The sequence below is a fragment of the Antedon mediterranea genome, chromosome 5, assembly GCF_964355755.1.
Source record: "Antedon mediterranea chromosome 5, ecAntMedi1.1, whole genome shotgun sequence".
NCBI lineage: Eukaryota > Metazoa > Echinodermata > Crinoidea > Comatulida > Antedonidae > Antedon > Antedon mediterranea.
In genome coordinates this window covers 21980241-22005187 of record NC_092674.1, presented here as the reverse complement: position 1 = coordinate 22005187, position 24947 = coordinate 21980241, and the positions used below count along the sequence as shown (strand labels likewise).

The 24947-nt window shown below is 33.4% G+C and overlaps 3 protein-coding genes across 4 annotated transcripts; 1 reads left to right on the top strand and 2 right to left on the bottom strand.

Annotated features, from left to right (window-relative positions):
* Positions 1-876: 876 nt before the first annotated feature.
* Positions 877-9609, top strand: LOC140049812 (uncharacterized). The gene is made up of 9 exons (XM_072094760.1): positions 877-1228; positions 1353-1415; positions 1829-2040; positions 3669-3758; positions 4306-4491; positions 4879-5049; positions 7949-8264; positions 8659-8858; positions 9412-9609. The coding sequence occupies exons 1-9, from the start codon at positions 877-879 to the stop codon at positions 9607-9609; spliced, it is 1788 nt and encodes a 595-aa protein (XP_071950861.1).
* LOC140048707 (carbohydrate sulfotransferase 15-like) lies at positions 9153-16243 on the bottom strand. The gene is made up of 8 exons (XM_072093478.1): positions 15852-16243; positions 15276-15480; positions 14426-14461; positions 13445-13540; positions 12737-12878; positions 11940-12090; positions 11151-11292; positions 9153-10695 (listed from the first exon to the last, which is right to left on the bottom strand). Exons 1-8 carry the CDS (start codon positions 16179-16181, stop codon positions 10514-10516), a joined length of 1284 nt encoding a protein of 427 aa, XP_071949579.1. The 5' UTR covers positions 16182-16243; the 3' UTR covers positions 9153-10513.
* Positions 16244-19577: 3334 nt separating this feature from the next.
* On the bottom strand, positions 19578-24347 carry LOC140049375 (carbohydrate sulfotransferase 15-like). Of its 2 annotated transcripts, XM_072094248.1 has the most exons (8): positions 24269-24347; positions 22938-23264; positions 22491-22698; positions 22309-22404; positions 21417-21558; positions 20962-21112; positions 20579-20720; positions 19578-20361 (listed from the first exon to the last, which is right to left on the bottom strand). In XM_072094248.1, the coding sequence occupies exons 1-8, from the start codon at positions 24281-24283 to the stop codon at positions 20180-20182; spliced, it is 1263 nt and encodes a 420-aa protein (XP_071950349.1). In that variant the 5' UTR covers positions 24284-24347; the 3' UTR covers positions 19578-20179. The 2 variants fall into 2 exon arrangements, with proteins under 2 accessions (XP_071950349.1, XP_071950350.1); XM_072094249.1 differs by lacking the exon at positions 22309-22404.
* Positions 24348-24947: the final 600 nt, after the last annotated feature.

Genomic DNA, 24947 nt, shown 5'->3' with positions numbered 1-24947 from the left:
CCTAAGGGGGTAGTTGTCCTAAGGGGGTAGTTGTCCGGGGGGTAGTTGTCCGGGGGGTAGTTGTCCGGGGGGTAGTTGTCCTAAGGGGGTAGTTGTCCGGGTGGTAAACATCCGGGGGGTAACTGTCTAGGGGGTAGGTGTCCTAGAACCATGTCAATCAATCCATATTATAAAAAGAAAGGTATTCTCACATATTTGCATAGTGTTCAACTTTACTTTGGTTATACTGAGTTTTAAACTGTTTTGTAAATTGTATAAAGTAAACAAAAATGAATACAATTGTGAAACCGATTATAATTATCATTTTAGATAAGTAATGCCTGTGAATTAACCATATGGCATATCAACTAAATAAATTAATTATTTTCTTATCTATCAATGCCCTCATCACCTCACGTATGGCGTTCTGATAGATCTTATTTAGCTACAACATTTCGAAATGTAAGTATCAATGTATTCATTTATATTTTGTAAATTATGTAAGTATTACAAATTATTCTGTAAATTCTAAATAATTATGCAACAAATATTCTAATTTCTTTAAACTTTAATCCATTCGCAACGTATGTGTTTTTTAATTTAAGTATAAATGTTTGAAGCCTATACGATAGATACATAGTTGGTAATAAGGAAATGGTATTTCAATTGAACGGGATTTATTTATGTTGCAGCATTATAACTGCATTATACTTTTTGTTTTCTGATTAATTTATTTAAAACTTTGTTTATGTTGTGTTTTTGTGAGATTAAAATAAATTCCCAGAAACGTCATAATACATTTTGTTTAGAAACTGCTTATAATAAATATATAATAATTCTGCTTCTTCAACTTTTCTCCTTTTTGAAATTTCTGTGCATAATATATTTTCAGTTAAAATGTTGTATGTAACTGTACTCTTCGTAATCGCTTTGGGCTTTACAAGTGCAGCAAATGCACCGCCATATGGTATTAACTACATCGGTGCTGTGTACAACATCATAGATGGTAATCCGCAAGGTGGTAAGGACTTTGGTGGAGCAGACCCCGGGCTCTCACCAACAAGAAATGTATTTGAGATGCATTATGAAGATGACAACTTGTCGGACGATGGTCTGTATGCAATCCCAGACGAGATAACGCTTTCTATGAATTCAACATGTAAAAACAGGACGAGACAACAGGCTGTAAGTGGAGGATGGGAGTATCAGAAAGGTCTCAAGTTTGATATTGGTGAAGTCAGAGCAAATGGTACGAGTCAAGTTCAGTATTTACAATGTTTTTTTGTTTGCATAGTGATTTAAGAATTTTTTTAATACGAATTATAAGAATAAAACTAAAATAATGAAATAATGATTTAATTATTATGTTACAGAGTCAGACGTCAATGAAACAATGGAAGCTGCATTCATTGGATTCGAATTTACAGGGAGTTTAGGTAGGTGAAGATGTACATATTTCTAAATCTAGACAATTTTTTTACTGTATGTTACTCTATACCTTATCGAGTTCTTTTCTAGTATTAAAAAACTATAACATTCTATTCATGAACGACCAATATTATACTAGCTAGAGTCACATAATTGCGATTTTAGCATCCTTGAAGCAATGCGATTCGATATTTTATCTATGAAATCGTATTAACTAACTGCCGAATAATTAAAAACGATTATAAACTATATTTATTTATACAATTGTATAAAAGTTGAATAAATAATAATAATAATGATAATAATGTTTTGAATGAAGGTATCATTTTGGGTAATTTTAAACATTTTAAATTTTAAATTTTATACAATCATAATAAATGACAAACTTTGCTTCTGTAACGTTTGATGCTCCCATTTAAAGGATTTGGTGTTGTACTGGAAGGTACCCGGGATATGGAGTATGTATACTACGCTGAAAGCGAAGAATGTACCATGGCTTCGGCTGCGTTAAAGCTTGACGAATTCGAGAGTTCCAAGTACTACCTAAGTAGATCATTCGCCGTGTCCGCTTGTTCTCTACCAAGTCTGTATGATCAACAAACATATTTTGACTTTATTGATTTCTGGGGAACAGTAAGAACTTTTTCTTATATTGCGTACAACTGAGGACTAGTGCTGTTCCGCCGTACCACGCCGAGAATGTTAAAAAGTCGCTATCCAATCGAGTTCGAACAATACCATGAAAGCCCCAGTGGTCTAATGGTTAGGACATCTGCATATCAAGCAGGCGGTCCGAGTTCGAGTCTCGGTTGGGGCGACTTTTTCTCATTCTCACAGATTTCCTCATCTTTATCGTTTCAAATTAATTAATTAAATTTCAGTATATCACCGGGCGGTTTAGAATTAATGTTCTTTGCCTGATTTGTTTATATATATAAAAGTATCTCTTCGGAGATCCCGTCTCGTGAATAAAAATACTGTAAGTAAGATGAGGCCGTATCAATTTGATCTCTGGTGCGCGTGCGTACAACTGAGGACTAGTGCTGTTCCGCCGTACCACGCCGAGAATGTTAAAAAGTCGCTATCCAATCGAGTTCGAACAATACCATGAAAGCCCCAGTGGTCTAATGGTTAGGACATCTGCATATCAAGCAGGCGGTCCGAGTTCGAGTCTCGGTTGGGGCGACTTTTTCTCATTCTCACAGATTTCCTCATCTTTATTGTTTCAAATTAATTAATTAAATTTCAGTATATCACCGGGCGGTTTAGAATTAATGTTCTTTGCCTGATTTGTTTATATATATATATAAGTATCTCTTCGGAGATCCCGTCTCGTGAATAAAAATACTGTAAGTAAGATGAGGCCGTATCAATTTGATCTCTGGTGCGCGTGCGTACAACTGAGGACTAGTGCTGTTCCGCCGTACCACGCCGAGAATGTTAAAAAGTCGCTATCCAATCGAGTTCGAACAATACCATGAAAGCCCCAGTGGTCTAATGGTTAGGACATCTGCATATCAAGCAGGCGGTCCGAGTTCGAGTCTCGGTTGGGGCGACTTTTTCTCATTCTCACAGATTTTAAATTTCAGTATATCACCGGGCGGTTTAGAATTAATGTTCTTTGCCTGATTTGTTTATATATATATATATATATATATATATATATATATATAAACCTACGCCACATAGTCACGTGGTTACAACAATAGCTTCATCCATCTACCATGTAGATTGGATGAAGGAAGAGCAAATTCATGAATACATTTTGTGACAATATTGTCTGACCTCCCCAACCTGCACACAATGTCATAAACCACCTTACGTTGTAGTTCGTAGAACGAGCAGATGTGGTTTTCTACAAATTTGTGCGATATATCAATTAGATTGAGCGGGACAACGTTCCACTGTTTTTCCGTCGAAATGAGGAGTAAACTCGGGTATTTTCAATATCAGTTGCATTGAAATACTTTCTGAAAAAGGCGACTGTAGCATTTTATGTGTAATACGTAGTTAGTTATAAAATAGTTAGAAATAGTTATATATTATTTTCTGGGTTTAATGTAGAAATGCAAAAGTGTACGAACCAAAACTACACAATACATATACTTTAAACTAATGTTTATGAATGAAATAAAAACATCACAATGCTTTAAATACATTTTAGTGAACTATAATAATAATCATTATGGTTTTGAAGCAACCTCATTTGAAACGATAAATTAGACTTTAATTAGTTAAATACATTATTTCCGTTTATTTAGCACACGGTAGTTGGCGTAGAACTTGGTAAAAGACAATCAGAACGCTACACTAGTTCTAGGAATGAATTTGTGCGATATGCAAGTCGAGAGGTGAGTTATAAATACATTCGTTTTAGACTTAGTTACTCTTTTAACGGACTTTATGTTATTTTAAAACATGTTAAATTGTTTTGATGGGGTACTTTTTCTGTTCTGTTTATATGTTTGTTTTCAATATACTATATCATTAAAGCGTAGTTCCCACTAGAGACGTCAACGCAAGCGAATTGACCAATGACAGGCCACGGTTTGAATAATCCATCGCTTGTGATTGGTCAAATCACGTACGTTGCGTTACGTCCTTGCATTGCGTCGCCAGTGGGAACCAAGCTTTAGTAATCGTTACTGCAAGTTTAAATAATTTTCTGAATACTTTTCAATAAAATAATATCGTGATTGTGAAAAACGATCCTTGAATAAAATAATTTATAGGCCTATACTCATAAATATGTATACATTATGTTAGACGATAAACTTGTCTGTGGATAGTAGCAGTTAAACATGTTCACTTAATTTAGTTAGAAATGAATTCGTGTTCATATTTAATTAATGTGATTACTGTGTAAATTTCAGAATTTAGTTTTTACATTTTGTTTAGGCGGAAGCTAGCGTATCCGTTGGCGCATCATTGCTAGGATGGTCCGCATCTCTTGTTGTGGACATCGACCGATTCCATGAAAGCATGACAAGCAAAACTAAGTTTGGATCAAACAAAGTTGTTATCACCAACGGTAACGACGAGCTCTCAGAACCAATAAAGATAAGATTGATCCGAACAGATGAGGTATTTGCAACTAATTTTGTTTTTACCATAGTAGTAAAGAGTAACGTGTATCGACAGTATAAACTCTATACAAAATATTAGTTTGTGAGTAAATATGATATTTCCCGATAGAAATACAACAAAATACGAGTATGTCCAATCACGGATTTTCCTCTTTAAAAGCGACTAAAGTTACCCTTAAATACTTAAGTAATTATCTTATATCGTCGGAGTTTTCGCGTGCTCGGCCGCCGACCCCTAGACGGCCCTAAGACGGATCCTATCCTCGCACTCATGGCACCTCCGTCAGATTCAGATTCAGATTCAGATTCAGATAATCAGACAAATCCTGGCACCACCACTATTATTGTATAAGAAAAGTTACTTTAATTAACGTATCTTTTTCAGATATTCACAAACGCATTCTGGGCGCAGTTCAGTTCTTACACCAAAGAAGGTCTTTGTTCAAAGGCGTGGAAGTCATCCTTACGAGTAACAAGATTAAACGTACAACGGGCTATGTTGACATATCCACTGTGGCGATTGGTTGACAAGGCGTCAGGTAACAGCAGCAAGATTGTATACAAACTTATTTAAAATTCAATGCTTACTTATACTATTACTAGATGGCACGCTCGCTTCGCTCGCGTACCATCTAGGTCGTGCCCACAGATGGTTCTCGAATACACAGTATTTCCAGCGAGAAAAAAATGGAGATTTCAAATGTACGTACCGCAGGACTATAATACATTGTCGTTTACAGAAACGAATAAATATACACAATGATTTATGTAGTCAACCAAAATTAGCACCCTGGGAATTACTTCCGAGAGAGAAACAAAATGAGTCAAATTTTTTTATTTGGACTCATTTAAAAAAACCCAATTTGTGTTTTGTATGTAACATTAAGGGTTGAGGGATGGGGGAAGAAGATAGGTACAAAGAGGAAACATTTTAAAATATATTCTTATCCACTCAGTAACGAAATATTGTTTTTAATGTTTTATAGGCCTATAAATAATATACCACTAAATACAGTAAAACATTTGCGATTTAATACGGTACTTTGTTAGAACTGTCACTGTCATAGTCGATTGAAATAGTAAAGTACATGTGTTACGATACACCACTACGACGTTTATATATTTTTAAATTATTAATTAATACAAACGTTGAGAAGCAACTGTCAGTAATAACGTTTATTTATTTGTATATTAATATGTTTATAATCTAACAGTAGGGCCTACCACTCACAGTAATAAAGTTTATTTGTATATATTTTTATATTACATCTAACAGTACCAACACTCACAGTAAGAAATTTGCGATTCAAATTGCGATCAAAAGTGGTTAATACCTTAACAGTATTGTACAGCATTGCAATACTATTTATGTTTATTCTCCAAGGGGGCCCATAAATCTAAATCTATACCTCTATGGTTAAACCAAATAATTTGGAATGTTTATTTGTATATTATATGTTTATAATCTAACAGTAGGGCCTACCACTCACAGTAATAAAGTTTATTTGTATATATTTTTATATTACATCTAACAGTACCAACACTCACAGTAAGAAATTTGCGATTCAAATTGCGATCAAAAGTGGTTAATACCTTAACAGTATTGTACAGCATTGCAATACTATTTATGTTTATTCTCCAAGGGGGCCCATAAATCAAAATCTATACCTCTATGGTTAAACCAAATAATTTGGAATGTTTATTTGTATATTATATGTTTATAATCTAACAGTAGGGCCTACCCACACTCACAGTAATAAAGTTTATTTGTATATATTTTTATATTACATCTAACAGTACCAACACTCACAGTAAGACATTTGCGATTCAAATTGCGATCAAAAGTGGTTAATACCTTAACAGTATTGTACAGCATTGCAATACTATTTATGTTTATTCTCCAAGGGGGCCCATAAATCTAAATCTATACCTGTATGGTTAAACCAAATAATTTGGAATGTTCCATTCATCACAAATCAATACATTTGTAAAAACGTATATTAAATGTATCAAAATAGTATTTTTTAAAGAAAATCGGCCTGTCTTCAACATTATGATGCTGTACTCGAACTGTTCAACCGGTTTTCAGCTATTAAAAACAATTATCGTAGGAGGAGATAGGAAAATGCGAAGCCTCCTCGCATTTTTGTGGCGGGTATTTTTCAAGATGGACATCCATTAGACAGTGTATACCACGATCGGAAAACACCCCTATTTGGGGCAAATCGTTGAACCTAAATTCGTTTTAATCGTCAATAACTAATTATCTAACTCAATTTAATTAGTAAACAGGGTTACATCAGGCGGTTAAAATCAGTACCGAAAGTACGAACCAACTTTATATACCATCGAGTAAAAATTCTAGAAGTAAGGCGCGATTTACCGATTTTTGCCCTTACGTAAATTTATATATAGATACGAATAGTCTAGTTCCCTATGTATGTTCGTGTGCAAATCATGGAGAAAGTGTAAACATTGCGTTTAATGAATATTTGAAGCATCTGGTTTTAAAAACTCATGTTGTCAAATTTTAAAAATTCATCTTTAACCTCTGACCTCAATTTGAATATTTTGACCCATTGAAAACAAAGTGGTCATATCTTTGTAACGCTTGGATTAAATGAAATAATTTTAGTGTCAAACAATTTGGAAGATGCATATTAATATTCGTTCTAATGGAAAAGTTTGTCCAAAAATAGCCGGAAGTATGATTTTTGGCATTTGATCTACATACGATATAACTCCGTAACTAACAGTTGGACAAACTTTAAATGTGCATTCATTATAAGCATGCGTATTTATATTTGTTCTATTCAAACCTCTGCGACAAATTCTAGTTCGATTTCCGGAAATTGTTTCGCTTTGACACAGCGAAATTAGTAGTTCGAATAGTTTCGTATTGTTTTTGAAGTGAAACATTGGGCAGCCAAACAGAGCTCGGGAACGAGTTATGACGCGATCACGCGCACTCAAAGCTGAGTGACAAAAAGCTCGGGCAAACAAATTAAAAGTATTTCATCAGAAACATGTTATTGACTCTCTTCATGACAATGGTCAATTTCATAGGTGGTCTAACAGACGGTGGATTCTCAGCACGCTCTATATGAAATATCAATATTATTATTCTATTTTAAGTTTTCTTGGTAATAGACCTAACATTATAATTACATATTTAGACTACATATTTTCTTATAGCCACACCTATACCAATGTCTGTATCTGCGCCTGCGTAGTATAAAGATAACAAAAATGCATGGAATGTTTATAAAAGAACCACAAATTTGAAGTATAGAAAACAATTTCACTCGAAAATAGTATATAATTTATAAAATAAAGAACTTGTTTGAATTACCCGAGAGATATATTCGAGACAGAATAACATAAGCACAAGCAAATGGGTGTGAGGGCACTGTTATCTTACACATGCCATGCTATAGAACACGTAATAGAAATAGAAACGTTGTATTTCAGATCCCGTTATACAGATTCCAATAACTTGGCCTAAAGGTTACTACGGACTTCCAAAGCCAGTTGTAGGTTGTCCTGCAGACGTTGACTTTCCGTGGCATGAAGGCTCTCGATACCAAGACACTGAAAATAGCAAGGGTAATAACTATTGGTCAGACCCACTTCACTTTGAAGGACCTTACGATGTAACTGGTATGGAGCAAGACTTCTGTATGAAGACTCAGTTTGAGGGTAGTGAATATGACTGGACGTGGCCAGAGGGTTCTTATTGCATATTCAAGAAAGGCAGTGTATGTCCAGATGGTATGTATGCTGATTTGATTCGACTATATTTTAAATATTTGTGTACATTAATAAGCCTATTATAATAAATTAAATGTCATTATATTCAAATATAATTGGTCTCTATATTAAGGAGTGCAGGGAAAATAAACTCAAATAAAGTAAACGTTTGACTACATTAAGATGTACACTATCAAACTTTGTGTGACAAAAAGTGTGGTTTACCTAAATATGGTAGTAATATGCCAAAATATGATAGTGATATGACATCATCATGTTCCTATATGGGCACATCACATGTCTTTGTCACATAAAGTTTGATGAAGTGTAGACAGAGCTTAAGAACTTCAAGCCTCAGCCTAATTCAATGTGCAAATGTAAAATAAAAACTAGAGAAATCTTAATGTTAAAACAGGAATGGACGAAGGTTATATCTACTGGGATGATGAGAATCGAAAGAACAAGAACACTTACAGTGGATCGATGCCCGAAGGAAATTATGACGATAACACCCTTATCGAGTATTGTTGTAAGACCGATCAAATCTCGCGCGCTGCCTACCTGCCGACAGATACACCATTTTACCTACTCTCGGAATCAAGGGGATGTCAAAAGGTAGGTGAAGAGTGAACAGTCAAGAATATACTGCGAGGCTTATGTGTGTCATATTTTCTTTTCTGTACTCGTCATAATTTATTTCAGTGGTAATAGAAACACTTAATAGTGGAAGTTCAACATTTAGTTTAGTTTAGTTTAGTTTAGTTTGTTTCTTTATTTCCATTCACAACAAAATAAAACCATTAACATACATAAATATTCATTACCTTTCTTTGTGGTGTATAGTAGGCCTACACAATTACAGACAGGAAATGGTAATCAAACATATAAAATGGAAAAGGTTTAGGTCATGATTTAGTAGCTCTTATTTGTAATAACGGTATATTAATGGACACGTTCGCTTAGTACGTAACTGTGGTACTTTATTGCATTCCGCCATGTTCGCATAGAATGTATATAATTATGGTGGCGCTATATGTATGGAGCGCTATGTGGGCATAAAGCAAATCTAGATATTACATTATTGAAATTCATTGACGATTTGAGAAAAGTTTAAGGTGGAAAAAGATTTATGCAATATCATTATGAATTTATTTAATGTTTATTACAGGTTCATGGCACAAACGTAACTGAAGAGTTCTTCCGTTGGGATGACGAAGACAGTACAAACAATAACGATGCCGGAGGTAAACATCCATATGATTCTGGAGACAGAAACAATCATGTCCTCCATTATTGCTACTACGAACCATGGGTCAAGCCTGACAAAGACATTATACCAGAAGTTCCTATTCCTGGAGTAGGCTAAGTACGGTATAAAGACCAATGACAAGTGTACTGTATGCGTATACACAGTTATTCAACGCAAAGAAAATAAAGAAAATGGATCTATAATTATTCAGCATACTACGTCAGAACTATCTTTATTTCTAAATATTCATAATTGGTAATGATTATAGGCATACACTGATGATGAAAATAAAATTTAAGGAAACTGCGTTTTATTTAAATTCATGAAAAATTAACTAAAATAATAGGTCTAACATAGCTCTCAGCTTTGCTGGTCCCCATGGCGAGGTTTCTTGAACAACTACTCCAATTTTTAAGGACAGAATACATGTGAACTTGTAAATAATACATGCTACTATCGCTCCTCGAGTCGTTTTAGGAATTCAATAGAACGAGACACCTTTGAGATACACATTCCCTCTAATTCCCTCTTGTTTTTCCACTGCTTGCAAGGTACCCAATTCTTCAGCATTATAGACCTCATTGTGTAAGGTCGGCGACAAATGTAACCTCTTGTCGAAACTGTTTATTGTATTATAGGCAAAAAATTATTGTCAGAAGCACGACAAAAATACGATGATAATAACTGAATATAATCTTTCAAATATTATTTGCGGTTTATTGCCTTTTGAGAAATTCCTTTTCAACAGCTACTATGCATTAAAATCATTACTCTGTTTAGTCTGAGGTGGCAATATTTTTAATTCAACTTCTATGTCTGGTTAAACTGTGTTCGGAGTACATGTCTAATACTAATTGCTCGTCATAAAATGTAGGCATATATCCGTTTGTATCCATCGCCTGGTGAAGTGTAAGCATGTAGGCTAAATCTTTCGAAAAGGGTACCTAGGAGTCGTCCAATGAAATACGTATTCCTTAACGCACTAGATTTTTAGTTGACGTAGTTGCATCCTTTAAGTTCGTTAGTTCCACGTGTAACGATCATCTTCTAATATGTTGGCTAAGTCTTTCAAAAAAGGTCTGTAGAAATCGTCCAATAAAATACGAGTTTCTGTAAGCATTGGGCCAAGCTTTTTCGAAGATGTGTTCACATTCTTTAATTTGCCATTACAGATTGATGTAAGTTCACTGGCATTCAAAACTCCTAAATTAAAAAGAAACTAGTTACAAAAGACATAAATATTTATCAACATATTATTTATACTCATTTAATATATACCAATTTGATATTGGAAGGTACACAAATGATATTGCAAAACACGAAAATAGATTCTTGTCATTGATTGGAAGATTGTGAATAACATGGAGTTTAAAGCTTGGTTCCCACTAGAGCGCAACGCAAGAAAGTTTGGCCAATGAATGCACCATAATGTACTACTATTTCTTTTGATACATCGCTTTTAATGTTTCCTTCTCATGCAACATTATGATAACTATAATGCTCTATCTACACTATCAAACTAGTTTTACATGTGATGTGCAGAATATGATAGTGATATGTCATCATCGTTGTTGTCACATATAGTTTGGTAGTGGAGACAAAGCAGAATCTTTAGTCATTGAAGTAAACCCAGGTTCTGGTGATCATCATAGACTTACTAATATTGAGGAAATCATATATTTTCGGTAATTCTACTGCGCAATTCTTCCATTCATCAGTGCGGAGAAAATGCAATTGATTACGTGGAAAAGCTCTCATCCATTCACGAACAAATATATTGTAATTTCCAATATGAAGTCTCTGAAAATAAACATGTACAGATAGCTGTAAGATTGACAGAGAGATATATGTTTCACAAAGACTTACTAAACTTGTCTGTGAACAGAGCTACTCAATCTTTAAAAATGCTTAATACTTAAGAATCGGCGGACAGACTGATTTTTTCATAAATCACCAGAATCTCTGCTGATGTTTTCACGTTTGCTCAAAACATTCGAATATGTTGCCTGTAATCACTGTTAACCGAGGCGTGATTAAAGGTGTTACTGAATGTTACTGGTTGCTGTACTCGTAACGCTTCTTTCTCACTAGGACGCAAAGCAAGCGAATTGACCAACCAAAAGCGACAGTTTAAATAATCTCTCGCTGCTAACTGCCTTTCGTTGCGTCCTAGTGGAAACGAAACTTTAGAAGGAGAAAACTAAACGTATTATGGAAGATATACTTGTACTAATGCAATCTAACACCAGGATGCTGAGCTCCGGAGTTCAAAAGTTTTATATGTGGCTGCGACACGATTAGTTCCACGCCCCTTAATATACAACACGCGCCACCATAGTACAGTACTGTTTGTATCTGTCGCAGCCAGACATAAGATCAAAGGAATGTTCCTATCTAGGCAAGGCGAGCGCAGTGTCCTGTTGTTAGATTGCCTAGCTTGTACTCACCACATCACCCTTGTATGTATATGTACATTTCCTTATATCGTGGTCTTTTAGACAATTATTAAATATCCTTAATGAGTTCACTACTTTTTTATGGAATAAATCAGGTGATTTATGTTGCATCTGTTTAAAATATTTATAATCCGAGTATAATCTGTTAACAAATTAAACACAAATTAAATACAAATAACATATAATGAAATTATGAAATTAATATAGTCCAACTTATGTATATAGAAATACTATTTACTTTTTTAAAAATATGTAAACAAAATGTTTAGCGGATTAAGTTACTTACTTTTGACGGCGAGTTTGTGATTAATAAAGTATGTCTGAGGTCTTACAATAAAGGCCCTGGGGGTGTTTATTGTTCAGCAAGATATTTGTTATGTATATTTATAGTTTATTCGATGCAAGCGTTTATTTTATGTGTAATAGTAACATGTATACATCAATGCCTAAATAGATTTTTAAACAATGCAAGAAGTGATAAAATACAGATTGCAAAAGCAATTGTTATCAAAATACTTGTAAATTGTAGATCATGGCAGTCAATGAATTCTACTAAAATTAAAATGTGTGTATGCATGTGGTGGGCCGTTAATTCAAATAAATACGGTATAGATATAGGCACGTATCGTTTTTGATATTTAAAGCTCTTCTAGGCCTACACTATCAAAATAAATTTGACAAAAAAGTGTGATATGCCCAAAGATGGTAGTGATATGCTCAAATATGGCAGCCCATCACGTTATTTGTCATATAAAGTTTGACAGTGTAGACAAAGCCAGATTAAATACCTTTCGGATGGATTTCTGAAAATAGCGATTATCTTTGCGTTTGGTTGTACAAGTCGAATGACATCAGCATGTGTATATTCTGGACCACCATCAACACCATCTAAAATATGATTGTCCCAGAGCAGCGAAGTTGATCTATCTACTATATTAATCATTATAATTGTAAATTATTAATTTCCTGTGCACTTCAAACAGATGACAAGTTGAGTGTTTATAAAAAAAATTCAGTCAAATATTAGAAGATCACAAATATAAGTCAACACACCTGATTGTATTCTTGCAATGTGATTGGTTAATTACGTATCACGTGTCATTTGGAATTAGCGAAAGTTGTATCTAATAATGGTTATAATTAATAATGCACGTTTGTAAACATATTTATTTTATATTTTGAAAATCAACTGGTTGTGCGTGCTTGCCGCTATACCTGTTCTATTTCGTGTTCAAAGTTAGAGAACTGCTGTTTTGAAAGGCCTAGCATTCGTCAATGATTTACGATGGATACATTGAAAAAAGGTATAGGTGTGTTACAAACAAATAATGAATGTTTTGTATTCGTTGAAGTATTCGATGAAAAATTGACTGCTCTATTTAATTTAAACTCGGCTCCGACTCGTTAAAACTCGTCAATTTTCAACCCATAAAATATTCTCACCATTCAGCTCATAAACATTCATTATTTGTATAACGTAAATAATAAAGCGGTACCTGAAATAAGATGAGCAGCTAAGTCCGAAAGTCCTATATGTAACTTGTTTGCTAACAAACCAAATCCATTCAAATATCTTTCGAATGCAACCGATCCTAGAATAAATTACAATACTAGTGAGGATAACCAAGGCAATATAACAACAGCGCACTGAGCTCGCCTTGTCAAGAACACGTAATAGTCCATTGATCTTATGTCTGACTGCAACAAATACCAACAGAGGCCTACTGTACTATGTACATATTCTCCGCGGCACTGTGTTTCTCAGGGGGAGCGGAATTGATCGTGTTTTCCAGCCACAGATAAATGGACGTACAATGGACGCAAAATGTATAAAAATGACAAATAAATGGGACTTAAGTTAAGTTTGTTGATAACCATGTTCCCTCCTTCTATGAGTACATTCGGAAATATATTTTTTGTTTCAAAACAAAAAATTGAAAAAAGCTGTAATACTTTAATAACATGTGTTTTGTCTCGAATTCTAAAAGATTCAAAGTTTTTTTTTTTTTTTTTTTTTTTTTTCACAAATTCAAATATTCTTTATTCATCCTCAATCATGAAAATATACAACAACAATATATGAGAACATAAAAAAGATGAAAAGGAAACACATAAAAACTCAAAAGAGCTTGATTAGTTGTGTCCCCCTACGTCCCTAACTAGCCTAAAAAACTAAAACATAAATAATAAAAAAGCTAAATCCTGCAACAGGTGCAATGCAAGTTGGACAGAAAATGGATTGAACTTCTGTATACATAATGTCATGTATACTTTTACGTATGTTAACTTGTATCAGTATAGCCATTATAATGTTATTTCACTCCAGTTGAAAACCGACGGTTTTCCGACGGCATTATTATGTGCGACATATGGTATAGATGTTTTACTTATTTACATTTATTTATTAGAATATTCTTATGTGTTATGATATTGACTTTGTTCTGAAATAAAAGTGAATTGAATTGAATTGAAATTACCTTTCCTTTCTGTAGCCCAGATATTTTTATAACCATCTGAATTCAATAAGGAAAAAAAATACAGGTTTTTAGTTACATCATTATTCAAGTATATAAGCCTTAAATGCCAATCATACAAACGAGCGGTAACCGTAATAAAAAATATAAAATCTATGTTATCTCTTATGATCATTTACACAAAAACGAAGAGTGGTCGTGCTATTTCGGACAAGGTCTCTTTATATGACAGTCAAGGTCCTAATCACTCGGCCAGCCAAACAAACATTATAAAACAAAATCGACCAAGATAGTATAACTCAAGAAGTCAGAAAATCTGATCATTCCAAAAGATTCTACACATTTAGTAGAAAAAAAAATAAGTATTTACGATAAAATCCAAATAATTATATACAGTAGACCAACAATTATATAATTCATTATTATTAAAAAATAAAAATGTTCAGTAATATGTCTACTACTGTAAATAGTGGGACTTCAGATTCAGATTACGGACGGTACCTAAATTGTGAAAATATCATAGTGTTACATGTTCTATATTTATTCTTGTTATTATTTTTTGTTATTTTATTTTAGTCACAGCATACATTACATACTATCCTTTAAGATACGTTTTAAAAGATATAGAAATAAGTTTAACAAGTTTTCTCGTTTGAAATGTTATTTTGTTTAGATTAATATACCTATCACATTCTTTCTAATAAACATGCACTACATTATAACATATTCGAAATCTTTTTTATGAACAGGTCTATCCCTAATTTTAGTAGCCTATATTTGAAAGTCTATTACTACGACAGTATAGCTAATACAACGACAGTACAGTTAATACTATACATTTTTTAGAACTTACTATAACGGTTTCTGGTCCACCAATGCTCTCCTCTGCCATCAACAATGTCAGGATGACTAACTATTTTACTATTCATATCCGTTGTTGCGGATTTTGGTATTCCAGCAGAGAAACAATATGGAAGGCAACGAAGTATATGTTTATCGTTAATCCAGCACGGGCTCTTGTATCGTGAATCAAACACTTGGGGTGTCGATTTCAGTACCTACAAAAATACATGGAATATTATTTCATATCTTTAATTTAGGAGCATATCGCCAAGGATTACCAATAGTAAATAAAAACAAGTAAATACAAACATACATATCAGATAAATGGTAATCCACAAACACAGAAGCTATTTTGTGAACCAGTTCACCGAGGTAACCCTCCACTCATCCCGAATGAAAATGAACTGGGTCATTTAAAGTACACACGAATAAACTCGGTAAACTGGACCTACGGTTTATAGTCTTTATCCGCGAAGACTTGTTCCACCACCAGAATTAGGAGCGAGTCTTTTTGCATTATTTTATAACGTGTGTTCAAATGATGACATTTCGTAAACACTAAACGTCAATTATGATGCATACTTACATCCTCTCCAGTGAGTTTACGCAGACCCTGTGGAATGTTTAATTCAGAGAGAAATCTTCCTTTAACTCGCTGATAATCGGTATGAAACGATATTCCATCATTTAGAGACGTAGGAGAATGTGACGCATAAACCGGAATGCTTGAATTTGATAGATTTTTCAGATTGAGTATTGACGGTGAGTATATAAGTCTTTGGGAGAAACTTAATTCTGGTCCAGTCGGTTTTAGTTCAACTTTGATGTCTATCATATACAGTAATACAAAAGCAAAGATGACACAGGAAACAAATAAAGACTTCCCCTGTTCAAATATCAAAATACATAATAGCATCAATTGTTTTAATCTACATTTGTATTTATCACTACAATTATTACGGGTGTGAATTGTAAGACTTTTTATGACAGGATTATGTACCAGTCTGCTGAATTAAAACAACAAATAACACAGCAGGATAGAAATTCAGTATTAACTCTACAAAATATAATCAATGTGAAAACAAGGTATTATAATAATACGTAATGTATAGCTTTATCTGTTGTTGTTCTTTAACTATAGAAACATAATACAATTTGGAAAAAGTTATTTTTTTAGATTTACGAAGAGGTTTATTATATTTATGTTTACTCATCCAGTTAATTCGATCAGAAAAATTAATACTAACACAACTGCAATATAATGTCTTGCTATTCTACGTCATACACATAAAATGATTTTAAATAAGTCTTACCTTATTCTGCATGTTTAACTAATATCCGCCATAAACTTGTCACCACACATAGATCTATACTAGTGTATTATAAGCTTAACAGTCAATCTATATTCGTGAGAGCAATGAGATGAAAACACCTGTAATGTAGGATAATTCACTGATTTCACAAGTTTAATAATAGACTATTGTCATTTGAATCGAAGCAAGTTCAATATTGTTTAGTTGTTTCCGTTTTTATCGGGTGCTTCTGGGCTACACAGGAAGAATGTACTGTACATACAAAAAATAGTTTATTTATGAGTGCTTGTCATCTTTTATTTAAAATCAGATGAAAATATAGAAAATAAAATTAAATCAATCTAAGGCACCGTTCTGGCAGCAGGCTGTAACTAGAAAGGGATACATTACATCACAGCTTCCCGACGTCTGATTGGGCGTGTAATAGTATAGGTGAAAATACTTAGATAATTGTTTGTACATTACGTACTTCATTTAATATTTCACAATATTCTACAATTCATTCATTTTTGTTCATTGATTCTTGTTTAATGATTGTTTAAAATGATTATCATAAACATTACATTAGGTGGTTTGTCATCGCGAAATTAATCAATTTCGCGAATCAATAGCAAATCTTCCCTTCCTTTTCAAAGTCTTGGAAAGAATTGCAACTGCTCAGATAAAAGCATATATGGATGAACATTTCCTGTTTTCAAGAGTCCAATCAGCCTACCGCCGCTTCCACTCAACTGAAACCGCTTTATTACGTGTTACAAACGATCTACTACTTGCTTTAGACAAAGGTAATGAAGCGGTACTTATTCTACTCGACTACTCCGCAGCATTTGACACTATCAATCATGATTTATTATTTCAACGTCTTCATAAAAGATACGGCATAAGCGGAACCGCATTGAAATGGTTTATTTCATATTTTGAGAATCGTAGACAAGCAATCATTGTGGGTGATTCGATGTCTGATGAGTTCGCTCTACCCTGGGGTGTACCACAGGGATCCGTAAAAGGTCCACTCGATTTCATCTTATACACTGGACCACTCAGCAACATCATTGATTCCCACCCGGAAGTTCGTCATATGATCTATGCAGATGACACTCAACTATATTTAATCATGAAAGCTACACATCACTCTGAATCTGTTAACAGCCTTGAATCATGCATTGCAGATGTTCGCTCATGGGCCATTCAAAATAAACTCATGCTCAACGACTCCAAGACTGAAATGATCCATTTTCATTCAAAGTTCCGTGAGGCATCATCATTTCCTTTGGTCCATATCGGAGATACTAGTGTCTCTACCTCCAGCTCAGCCAGAAATCTAGGCGTCCAACTAGACAACAGCCTCGGTTTAAAAGAACACATTCGTAATGTTTGCCGTGGTGCTTCCTTTGGAATTTACCAGATCGGCCAGATTCGTAAGTACCTTGACAAAACATCAACTGAACGTCTTGTTCATGCTTTTGTTTCATCTCGTCTGGACTGTAATAACTCGCTTCTGTACGGCCTACCAACTTCTTATCTATCTCCTCTTCAACGAATCCAAAATTCCGCCGCAAGACTTATCACTGGCACTAAACGACATGAACATATTTCTCCCGTTTTACGTGACTTACACTGGTTGCCTGTTGATCAGCGCATTCGTTTTAAAATCCTGTTGCTGACATATAAGGCCATCAACGGATGTGCTCCAGCCTACATATGTGACATCATTACTCCGTCAACCAACTCTTCGCTTCGTTCATCCAGCAGACTTCTTCTAAAACCTGGACCCCGTTCCAGAACTCGGTTTTACGGTGATCGTGCTTTCGCTGTCGCAGCCCCAAAACTCTGGAACACTCTACCACTCGAAATACGCTCATCAAAATCTGTTATCACATTTAAAACTAAACTCAAAACTCATCTCTTCAGAGAAGCATAATCGCACGCTACTACTTGCACTGATCTTGGAAAACACAGCGCTTTGAAACCTTTGTCTCTTGCGCTTTATAAATGTTATTTATTATTATTATTAATATAACAATCATAATAGAACGAATAAGTAGGCCTATCTAAAATAATAAAGGCCTACATTATTTATATTATCACCAATATGTCAGAAATTGTTTTTCAGCTAATATAGTAGAAAATGAATTGCAATAGACTGCCTAGTCAAATCATGGTATTGTTTTAGGCGTTAGGCGTACATTCAATTTTACGTGGAAAATCAATTATTATTATTAATTATCCGATGAAAGCAGCTTGATAGGATTTAGTTTTAAAGCACTTACAATGCACCACTGATAGAAATTCAATCCACGTGTTAATCTTGACTGAAATTCTAGTAATGTACTAACATTTTCTGTCTTATTCTTTACCCTAGATTAAATATGGCTTTGCACAGGGATATGCTCCCTCCAAGCGAAAATTAAACCTTAGATCCAATGGTGGAAATCTTGAAGTGCCTAAATGTAAAACCGACAGATATAAATGGTCTGCTGTACCTTATATTGTTGATCTGCTTAACTCTCAATAAAATGTGCTGTTTTTTTTTTCATATTTTAAATAACTTTTTGATGTTTATTTGTTTTTCGTGATGGACATTCTGCATTTTATATAGGATTCTTATAAGTAAATAAATAAATACATTTAAATTAATACTATTGTATATTGCTAAAAATAAATTAAAACCTTGATTAATATATTTAAAATACTAGTGAACCTAATCAATGATACTTTGTACTGATAAAATGAATGAAAAATGATCTATTTTTTATGACATTGCCATATTGTTGATAAATATTTGTTTTTCATGATGGACATTCTGCATGTTATATAGGATTCTTATAAGTAAATAAATAAATACATTTATATTAATACTATTGTATATATTGCTAAAAATAAATTAAAACCTTGATAAATATATTTAAAATACTAGTGAACCTAATTAATGATACTTTGTACTGATAAAATTAATGAAGAAATTATCTATTTTTTCATGACATTGCAATATTGTTCTACTGGATAAATTTTGATGATTAATGTACAGTTTATTTATTTTTTATGCATATTGTAAATTTTTCTGTATTTTTTTCTGTAATGTAATAATTTCAGACTTGTTCTGCTTTTTGTAATGTTTTTTTATATACTTGAATAAATAAAATAATTCCAATAACCTTCTCTACTATTTTGTACTTGTCTCTTTTGTGTATTTAGTAGTTGTATGCCGTTCTTCTTCTGATAGAATAACAGCAATAACATACCTAGACCGGGACGATTGCATAATCATTATAAGCATGAATAATTAATTATCCAAGTTTTTAAATAAAACAACAATAATATTAGTTTATATTTATTTCACTCTCGGTTTGTTTTGACCTATATTTGAATTGATCATTTTTCAAATAATCGATTACAAAAAGACATACATTATTAAACACATTGAAAATGATAATGAATGAATGAAAACTTTACAAAATAAAGTAAATGAGCATAGCACAGCAACCATTGGAGATAGCGGTTAATTGATATATTGTGACAGACGTTAATCATCGATTAACACATTTTGTCGATCGGTTATTATTCTTTGTTGTATGCCAAAATTGTTGTTAATGCTGTATTTTTATAAATTCCAAGAATATCTTGTGTCTCCAAGTACCTCGGCTAGGTCTTCCATAAAAGGTCTATAAAATTCATTCAATAGTAAACGTGTTTTTGACAACATGGGGCCGACTTTCTTGGCAGCATTCGTATTCCTTTGTTGTTCACTACATATCGACAAAATTTGATCGTCTGACAGAGGATCTGTGTAAAAAAAATGTAATTTCAAAGATAAGTTTTTAACCTGAAAAACATATTGGTTTAATTTATTTTCATAATAATGTCAGATAATAGTTATTCACTTTGACAAAAAATGAATCTTATTAAATAAATGTTTCTTATTAGTCTAATTTATGTATACTGTACATAGTTTTAAATAGCTCAAAATAATTTACAAAATGATAATCCAACAACTACTTACTAAGTTCTAGGAAATGATATATCTTTGGGAGTTCTGATGTACAATTTCTCCACTCATCGGTTCTGAGAAAGTACATTTGATGACGAGGAAAGCATTTTATCCAATCACGAACAAATATATTGTAAACACCAACATTGAGTCTCTATACATAATAATACAGAAAATAACAACATCAATATAATATCCTGTTGTTATTAAATTGTTTACATTTCCGTTGCTCGTCGTTTTTTTAAATTTTCATATAGCGATTATATTTTGATTTGGTTTACAGTAGACAGTGTAGGATAATTTCTTCTTTATTATAGCGGTCCTATCATGACGCTTACTTGTGACCTATCCCATCCTCTAAACTTAAATAAATAAACAAAATAAATGTTATATACCAGTTCTCCACGGTATGTATATGTACATGTTTTGTTGTCATTATTCTTAAGACATTCGTTGAATGTCTTGATGGAACTTAAAACGCCCGAATGAAACTCCTCTGGTGACTTTTTATTTCTCCGCTTGAAGAATTTATAACCTGAATATAATCTTGTAAGAAAAAAATAGAAACAAATAATTAGTGTGATGACTATTCAAATCACCTTGTAGGCCTAAATCATAAAGTTCTCTCATTAGAGTTTATCTGAAGTTACTTATAATTGCAGATGTTTCTATTTTAAGTTTTTCTAATTTTAAATGTGTAGTTTTACAACTTGAATAGCAATTCTAAAAAAATAAAAACATTATTAACACATTAGATTCTCTAACATTTGTTGTTAGTTTCTAGGTAATTGTTTAGACCAAAATTACATGTAGTCCCACTGTACTAGTATAAATAATTAAATTAAAGTACCTGTCCGCAGGATTTCTAAATATACCAATAATTTTAACATCTGGTTGTACAACTCGTAAAACGTCACAGCCTAAATGTTCAAGACTACCGAATTTTTCTGCGAAATGATAATTATCCCACAATGTCGAAGCTGAACCATCGCCTATTAGAAGAAAAAAAACTAATTGATTTCTGATTCAATTCAATTACAAAATAAATATATTCCTTAAATAAACTTTCAAATCCTATAATAATACCATTAAACAAAGCAAATCTTTAGGAGGGGTCCAGACAGCATAATTATAAGAATAATAAATTTAAGAATAAATAACATCAAAGTGAAACGAATCAATATAGGCATATAATGTATTTACTTTACTGAACAATACTTAAAGTAAAATAAGACAACGAATTCTTAAGAAGATGACTAGTCTTTCCAAATTGACGATGGTTTATACATTCATTGAGCAAAGTATTACCACTTTTTAATGGAATTTGTCAGATGCGAATAATAAGGTTGTCATCGTTGCTGAAACTTACAATAATGAAATAAAAAAGGTTTTCATTTAACGTTTAATTGAAACTTTATAAGAGCGTCTACGTTGGTCTACACTTTAAACAAGTATATGACATTTAAGGTGGACTTTTGCATTATCTTATTTATTTATTTTTATATTCTAAATTTCGGAGAACAAATATTAATTTCATTTTAAAAACAATATGTTTACAACTACATTGGTTTAAAAGGGGCCTCCTGAATATCAGCCGTGGGTGGTTCGGCTGGAAGAGTTAACGTCTGTAAATAAAGTTGAAATAAAATAAAATAAATTAAGTTTTCGTAAATCAATTTGGCAAATTCATTAACCATTGTACAGTAAAAACGCTGGCAAAAAAATGTTTAATTGCTACCTACCTATAACGAAATGTTCGGCTGTATATTGATTTCCATTGGTTAATTCCTGAACTAATGAATATTGCTTATTCAAATACCATGCTAAAGAACGATATTCTAAGGAAAAACGATATAAAAAAATAACTGTTTTACTTCTCAAAACGAAGATATAAGACAAAAAAGACTTCAAGGTAATTACTTACTAAATCGGACTCTAGTCCACCACTGTAATTCTTTGGTAGTCGGCATGACGTCTGGGTGCGAATTTATTTTACTAAGCAAGTCTGACGTTCCAGATTTCGGCGTCCCAGCAAGATAAAAATAAGGGAGGCATCGAAGATTATTTTGATCGTTTATCCAACATGGATTCTTGAATGTCGAATTGAATACCTGGGGTACTGATTCAAGAACCTATAATAACAATAATTGAAATCTACAAGTTACATTGATATCCCTCAATAAAACATAATTATACTTATACCAAAGTTAAGAGATTTCATTAATTTAAATTTAGGAGCGTATTATATAATACTACAATTACCTACTACAATATTAAGATACGTTTGTTATATTTACGTCTATACCGATCTGTAAAGCGTTATTTGCAGTTAAACAAACGTAGAAATAAAATCGGTACTATATAAACATACCTCGTTTCCAATACACTTTTTTAAGCTATCAGAAATATCTAAATCCAAGATACGTTTTCCATCTTGATTTCGCTGCGATATTGGTGACGAAATGGATGCCTTTGACGATAAACTCGACCCCATAAGAGTTGGTAACGTAACGGTAGAAGATAGAGTGAAGGTAGATATAGATAATATGGCTGTTTCATTTGGTTCATTCTGTCGACCTTGTGACGGATAAAATGTATTAGATAAAAATAAACTGGGCTCAGAAATTGCCTTTCTGAGATCGAAGGCATAAAATATACTCAAGGTGATAAGACATGCTGATGCAAATATTGATTTTACCTGAAAAAAAGGGAAAGAAATAATATAAATAAAATATTAAATCAAAATTGTAACTAATTGGTGATTATCACCTAAAAAACCCACGAACACCTGTTACCTTAAAAAATTGATTGAGTCACTTATTCGATGTACTGTAGGCTACCTTAAGCTGTGTCTACACTATCAAAGTAATTTGACAGAAAAAGTGTGATGTGCCCATAAATGGACACGATGACGTCTAATAACTACCATATTTGGCATATCACACTTGTTATGTGTTATAGTGTAGACAGAGATTTACGGTATACGTTTAAAACCAAAATAAAACGAGGTGTGATATAAAAAATGATGTATGGTAGGACTATTCATCTCAACATACATGTACAATGGTGGAAAGAACAAGTCGTTACACCGCAAGAATATAATAATTGTATGTGCTAAAATGTGTAAAAGTACGAATTAAAGGGTGTTGGTTCCCACATGGAACGTCTATGTTTCCTACAGAGACGCAAAGCAAATACGTAGTAGACGCAAAAACGACCGACCGAACTCTCGCTCTCGGTTAAATGTACAAAACACATTACACCAGTATAGACTTAAACTAAATTTAATATTATTTATAAAAAAAATAATATAGATATTTTAAAGTCTAGAGCGTAACGCAAGGACGTAAACGCAACGCAAGCGTTTTAACCAATGACAAGCGAAGTTATAGACAGGTGATTGAATTGAAATTTATATTTATACTGGGTAACCTCTTCAGTCAAAGACTAGTCTCCCAGAGGGTCCAGTTGGTGATCAGTGGCTGTGATGCACTAATACACCGGGGTAACCCCCTACTCGTCTCGAAAGATGTACTAGGTTCTTTAAAGTGTACACACGAGCTAGATGTGTAGACTGGACCTACGGTTTATAGTCCTTATCCGAGAAGACTCGTTCTACCACCAGAACCATGGAGTGAGTGAGCCTCGAACCCCTGCCGATGTTAAAGTCTATAAATGTATACAATGTGTAGGCCTACTTACCACTGTTTTTTGCATTTTTGTTAAAGAATATCATAAATAAAAACAGTGAAGTTCTACAGAGTCGCATGTGCACATACGGCACTGAACTGGGTTGCGGTGGTATTGTAATTCCAATCACAGCTACCGAATATCTGATTGGTGTTCAATTTTTGTACGCTAAGTTGAGCAGATTTACATAGATAACAATAGGATGATGCTAAAGTAAATCAATTAATATTGCTTGTGTATACTAAAGCTTGGTTCCCACTAAAACGTAACGCAAGGACGTAAACGCAACGCAAGCGTTTTAACCAATGACAGGAGAAGTTATAGACAGGTGAAATTTATATTTATACTGGGTGACCTCTTCAGTCAAAGACTGGTCTCCCAGAGGGCCCAGTTGGTGATCAGTGGCTGTGATGTACTAATACACCGGGGTAACCCCCTACTCGTCTCGAAAGATGTACTAAGTTCTTTAAAGTGTACACGAGCTAGATGTGTACACTGGACCTACGGTTTATAGTCGTTATCCGAGAAGACTCGTTCTACCACCAGAACCATGGAGTGAGTGAGCCTCGAACCCCTGCCGATGTTAAAGTCTATAAATGTATACAATGTGTAGGCCTACTTACCACTGTTTTTTGCATTTTTGTTAAAGAATATCATAAATAAAAACAGTGAAGTTCTACAGAGTCGCATG

Excerpts from the sequence above, each read along its gene's own strand:
- LOC140049812 (XM_072094760.1), top strand. The coding sequence starts at position 877 with ATGTTGTATGTAACTGTACTCTTCGTAATCGCTTTGGGCTTTACAAGT. Across the intron at positions 2,041-3,668 it reads TTATTGATTTCTGGGGAACA|CACACGGTAGTTGGCGTAGA; the intron begins GTAAGAACTTTT and ends CCGTTTATTTAG. Across the intron at positions 8,859-9,411 it reads AATCAAGGGGATGTCAAAAG|GTTCATGGCACAAACGTAAC; the intron begins GTAGGTGAAGAG and ends TGTTTATTACAG.
- LOC140048707 (XM_072093478.1), bottom strand. The coding sequence starts at position 16,181 with ATGCTATTATGTATTTTGATATTTGAACAGGGGAAGTCTTTATTTGTT. Across the intron at positions 12,879-13,444 it reads AGCTGCTCATCTTATTTCAG|TAGATAGATCAACTTCGCTG; the intron begins GTACCGCTTTAT and ends TGATTAATATAG. Across the intron at positions 11,293-11,939 it reads ATACATACAAGGGTGATGTG|AGACTTCATATTGGAAATTA; the intron begins GTGAGTACAAGC and ends GTTTATTTTCAG.
- LOC140049375 (XM_072094248.1), bottom strand. Across the intron at positions 22,699-22,937 it reads AAAAGTGTATTGGAAACGAG|GTTCTTGAATCAGTACCCCA; the intron begins GTATGTTTATAT and ends TTGTTATTATAG. Across the intron at positions 20,721-20,961 it reads ATACATACCGTGGAGAACTG|AGACTCAATGTTGGTGTTTA; the intron begins GTATATAACATT and ends TATTATGTATAG.